This window comes from Gekko japonicus, unplaced genomic scaffold (assembly GCF_001447785.1).
Source record: "Gekko japonicus isolate JY-2015 unplaced genomic scaffold, Gekko_japonicus_V1.1 scaffold316, whole genome shotgun sequence".
Taxonomy (NCBI): Eukaryota; Metazoa; Chordata; class Lepidosauria; order Squamata; family Gekkonidae; genus Gekko; species Gekko japonicus.
In genome coordinates, this window is record NW_015169784.1 from 601,358 (window position 1) to 606,390 (window position 5,033).

The 5,033-nt window shown below is 47.2% G+C and overlaps 1 protein-coding gene across 1 annotated transcript in view; it reads right to left on the reverse strand.

Annotated features, from left to right (window-relative positions):
- PPIL2 (peptidylprolyl isomerase like 2) overlaps positions 1–5,033 on the reverse strand; it is a 129,553-nt gene that overhangs the window by 82,270 nt on the left and 42,250 nt on the right. The window contains exon 8 of the mRNA XM_015416895.1: positions 3,068–3,211. Coding sequence (XP_015272381.1) covers positions 3,068–3,211 — 144 coding nt within the window. The remainder of the gene's footprint in view (positions 1–3,067; positions 3,212–5,033) is intronic.

Consider the following 5,033-nt stretch of genomic DNA (forward strand, 5'->3'; position numbering starts at 1 on the left):
TCGTCGGAGGGAAAACCATAGAGTTTTCCCTCCGATGACTGGGGCCACATCCCCAACGTGATTGACGTTGTTGCGTCACCTCCGGTGACACAGCCATGCTGCGCTTCGGGGGGGGGGAGTTCCCCCCGGGGCCCAATTCCACGGCGGCAGAAATCGGGCCTCCAAAGCGGGGGTTTACCCGCCCCCACTTGGCAGCCCTATAAGAGGGGGTAAGTCTTCCTTCACTCATGCTACTTCTCCTGACCTGAAACAGCCCTCTGGGGGCACTATTTGAACCAGTGTAGAAACTTAACTTTAGCACACACATGCAGTATACTAGTATTTATTGGACTAGGAGTCACTGTCTTGTGGGAATAGTTCTAGAAATGAATTATGCTTTGTGCAGAATAGTGGTTTCGTTCGTGTCAGTCTATCTACCATCCAACAACTTCATTGCCCCCCACTTCTTGTATTGCAAGAGAGGGAGAAAAAAATATCTCTTGCCACTTTTTGCACACTGGACATAATTTACTAAATTGCTGTCATGGTTCTTCTCCTAAGCTTTAAAAATTAAAAAAAAAAAAAAGACTCAATCTTCTGCCTATGGGGACTATTCTTTTTGCCTGCATGCAGAATCAACATTTTATTTGTATTACTATTTTATCTTATAATATCCAGGATTGCCAAAAATATATATATAAGAACATAAGAGAAGCCATATTGGATCAGGCCAATGGCTCATCCAGTCCAACACTCTGTGTCACACAGTGGCCAAAACCCAGGTGTCATCAGGAGGCCCACCAGTGGGGCCAGAACTCCAGAAGCCCTCCCACTGTGCCCCCCCAAACACCAAGGACACAGAGCATCACTGCCCCAGACAGTGTTCCATCTATATCTTGTGGCTCATAGCCACTGATGGACCTCTGCTCCATATGTCTATCTAATCCCCTCTTCTCCGTACCTGAGAGCTCCCCCCCGACTAGAGCCCTGGTGCCCACAAGTTTTCACATTGTAAGAAATGGAGATAAGGACTTCCTTTCTCTATCTTCTCTATCCCAGGCATAATTTTATAAACTTCTATTGTGTAACTGCTCAATCACTGTTTCTCCAAGCTAAAGAGCTCTTTAACCAAGGTAAAGAGACTCTTTAACCTTTCTTCATAGGGAAGGTGTTCCATCCCCTGAATCATTTTAGTTTTCTGTGCCTTTTCCAGCACTATAATACCTTTTTTGAAGTGTGGTGACCAGAACTGTACACAGTATTCCAAATGAAGTACAAATATCTCCCCCTCAATACAACAAAGCAAAAACTCTGCTAATAGTATTTATATTTTTAATTTCCCATAATTTTATGCCATCCTCTGCGGCATCTGCAAATTAACCCCTCTCCTTCTGGGGGGCAGCAGACCTAATAGCCCAGACTAACCTGATCTCATGACAGCTTGGAAGCTAAGTGGAGTCAATACTTGGACGGCAGGCTGCCCAGGAAGACTGGGAAGAACCCCTGCTAGAAACCATGGAACCTCCACATTCAGAGGCACTAAGCCTCTGAATCCCAGAGCCAGGAGGCAACCTCAGGGGAAGGCCTCGACTTCTATGCCCTGCTGTTGGTTGTCCAGAGGACCTGGTTGGCCGCTGTGTGAGACAGGATGGAATACTGGTCTGATCCAGCAGAGCTCTTCTTAGGTTCTTATGACTTTGCTGTCTGCTTGGAAGGGGAGCTAGGACTGTGTTCCATTATTCAAGAGGGAGCAGACAGCACTGGGCCAGATGGACCAATGCTGTGACTCAACACAGGGCAGCTTCACTTGAGAAGTGCGGGATGAAAATTAATCTCATTCCGTACCTCTCCAGAAATGCATAAGTGGTAAAAGAGAACAGAGGGCTCAATAAAGATGCCATGTGCATTAAACTAGGCTAGCAGCAAAGTTAGATCCCGAGAACCACTACGAGCAATGCCTCTTCCTCACTCCATGCCTGCTGAAGTCACAGGAGTTTCAGGAATGATGTGATTGTGGTCTCCCTACAAGTTAAGGTACTTAAATTCTGTAATGCAGTGGGAGAAAAGAATCACAATCAAGAATTCACAACAATGTTCACACACACACACACACACACACACACACACACACACACACGAAGTTGCTTCGTAATGATTCAGATCCTTGGTCCACTGTCTTGTCTACGGTGAGTGGCAGTGGCTCTTCAAGGACTCAGGTAAGCAAGGGATTTCCCAGCATTGCTGGTTGAGATCCTTTAACTGGAGACGCTGGGGACTGAACCTGGCACCTACTACATACAAAGCAGGTGTCCTACCATTGAGCCACAGCCCCACTGGCCCAGCCCATGTGGACCCCGAAAATCTGCCATTGCAAGGGATTGGAGAAGTTGGCTCATGAGCATCCTGCAACTGTATGGGTTGGAATCCTACCAGCTTTCCCACTAATGCGAGAGGAGTGATTGCACCTGATCTACTCAGTGCCATCTTGTCTTACGTGACTCTTTGTTCATGCAGATCCCCAGATCCCTGGCATAGCCTATTCAGGAATCAAATGAGGGTCCCTCCTCCCTCTTGCATCATCAACAACAACAACAAAAAGTCAACTGGATCCAACCCATGATTCTGCAAATACTCGCAAGCCAGCAACTGAATCCAAGAGAAGCAGCTAGTTTTATCACTCCCCTTGGTCTTCCCATTCTTGCAACAAAGAGCCACTCCATTATATAGTGCTAATAAGCAGGCTTTTTCTCCCTGTGACAGATGTTAAAGAGTATGCATTAATGGATTATTCAGTTAGCCCTAAAGGAAGACATGAAAGGAGGTTTAACCATTCAAGACAAAAAAAACCCCAAGCTTTGTGAATGTTTGTTATCTCTGCTCGTGCTGCTGCAAGGGCACGCATGCAAAGCCTTCTGAATTTATGCATATTGGCAAACAGCCTAATTTAGGTAAATGGAAATGCACTTTCCTGGCCAGGGAAAACTGGAGCACAAGGAGTTCCCGGAAACAAAAGAGAAACTGCTTTCTGCAGCAGGTGTGTGTTAATGCCAATCACAGTGCCCACGCCACTGCAGGATTAGATTCTCACATGCAAGCCTTCATTGGCAAAGGACCGGTCCCTGCCACCCCCCTTGAAAAGGATCTTGGGTAGCAGCAGGGGTTCTCTGCCCGAGGCCGTGGAGAGTTGCTGCTGGTCAGAGCAGACAATACTTAAGTGAGATGGATCAATGATCTAACGCAGTAAAAGGCAGGTTCCAACGTTCACCTGAAGTAATTGAAGATGCCACCCTCTGAGCCTTTTAAAATGGTATTTAATACGTCCGCATAAGTGTTGAGACCCACTGGTACAGTTATCCAGGAGTAACCATAGATTGAAAGTGTTTAGTTGCGAAGTCCAAGAACATGTAAACTTTGATACAACGATCATATAATCATAGAGTTGGAAGGGACCTCCAGGGTCATCTAGTCTAACCCCCCGCACAAGGCAGGAAATCCACAACTACCTCCCACACACATACCCCCAGTGACCCCTGCTCCATGCTGAGAAGATGACAAAGGCTTCCAGGATCCCTGGGCAAACTGGCCAGGAGAAAATTGCTTCCTGACCCCAAAGTGGCAATCGGCATCTCCCTGGGCGTGTAAGGAAGGGCCATGCGAACAACAATGCCACTAATAATAACTCTCATAAAAGCCTTGTGCAGATGACCCATCTGCGTGTTGATTCCCCACGCAGAAAGGGAAGGAGGACATGAGTGAGCTGGCCCTGCCCCCCCCCCCCCCCCCCCTGAGTCGTCCGCACAGTGTGAATGCATGGAGAAGTGCCCGGGCTTACTCGTCTCTCCATGACCAGCAAGAACGGGCTTCTCCGTTCATGGGAAGGAGGTGTAAGCATGGGCCCTTCCTCGGGGTGTTCACACTGTGCAGATAAATTGGCGAAGAGGAGCAGGGCCAGGGCCAGGACGCTCTTGCCCACTGTCCCTCCCGCTTGGTGAGTCAACGTGTGGATGGGTCATCTGCACAAGGCTAAAGTGCCAGTCCCTCTTCTCGCAGAAAGGCCACAGCTGGTCACTGAAAGACGATGGGAAAGACAATGTATGATACAGCAGAGACCTTCGCCTCCAAACACAGATCTAATGGCATCTCCAAGCTGCACATCTGCTCTTTCAGAGGGGGTGCGACCCCATCCAGGCCAGGCTAACTCTTTAAAGGGCAATACTTTCAACCCACAGCATCTTGCCTTGTTGGGTTTAAGCTTTGATGAATCGGCCCTTGCACAAGGCAGTACCCCTTTCAGATATACATCCAGTACACCCACTGATTCTGCTGAAGAGGAGAATGACACCTCCCTCCAAACCCCTGCATCTGAGAACATAAGAAGAGCCCTGCTGGATCAGACCAGTGGTCCATCTAGTCCTGTGTCCCGTCTCACACAGTGGCCAATCAGTGCCTGTGGAGGGCCAACAACAGGGCATAGAGGCTGAGGCCTTCCCCTGATGTTGCCTCCCAGCTCTGAGATTCAGAGGCTTAGTGTGGAGGTTCCCCTCAGTCAATTCAATTCAATTCAAATACCTTTTATTAGCATACAATATTAGAAGCATTTACCAATAATACAATCCAAAAGAAATTATAAAATAGATAGTCGTGGCTATGTCAGGCCTAACTCAAGTTGTCACAAGCTAGATTTGACCATACAAAAGATGCCTGAATCATAAAATAAATTGGCATTCTAAACTTTTAAACTTAAGTTTTTAGACTTATAAATTAAGAATCATTAATATGATCAGGGTCACTCTTCCGTTTTATAAAACCATGGAGAAACTTAGCGGTCAGTTCAATGATCTCCGGATCTCGTGAAGCAAGGAGAAATTGTACCTTGATTCTATCCGATTGGCCTGCTACCAACCTAAGGGGGAGGTTCCCCTCAGTCATCATGACTAGTAGCCACTGACAGACCTATCCTCCATGAATCTATCTAATCCCCTTTTAAGGTTGCCTGTTCCTGTGGCCATCACTACATTCTCTGGCAGTGAATTCCACATTTTAATCACTCTCTG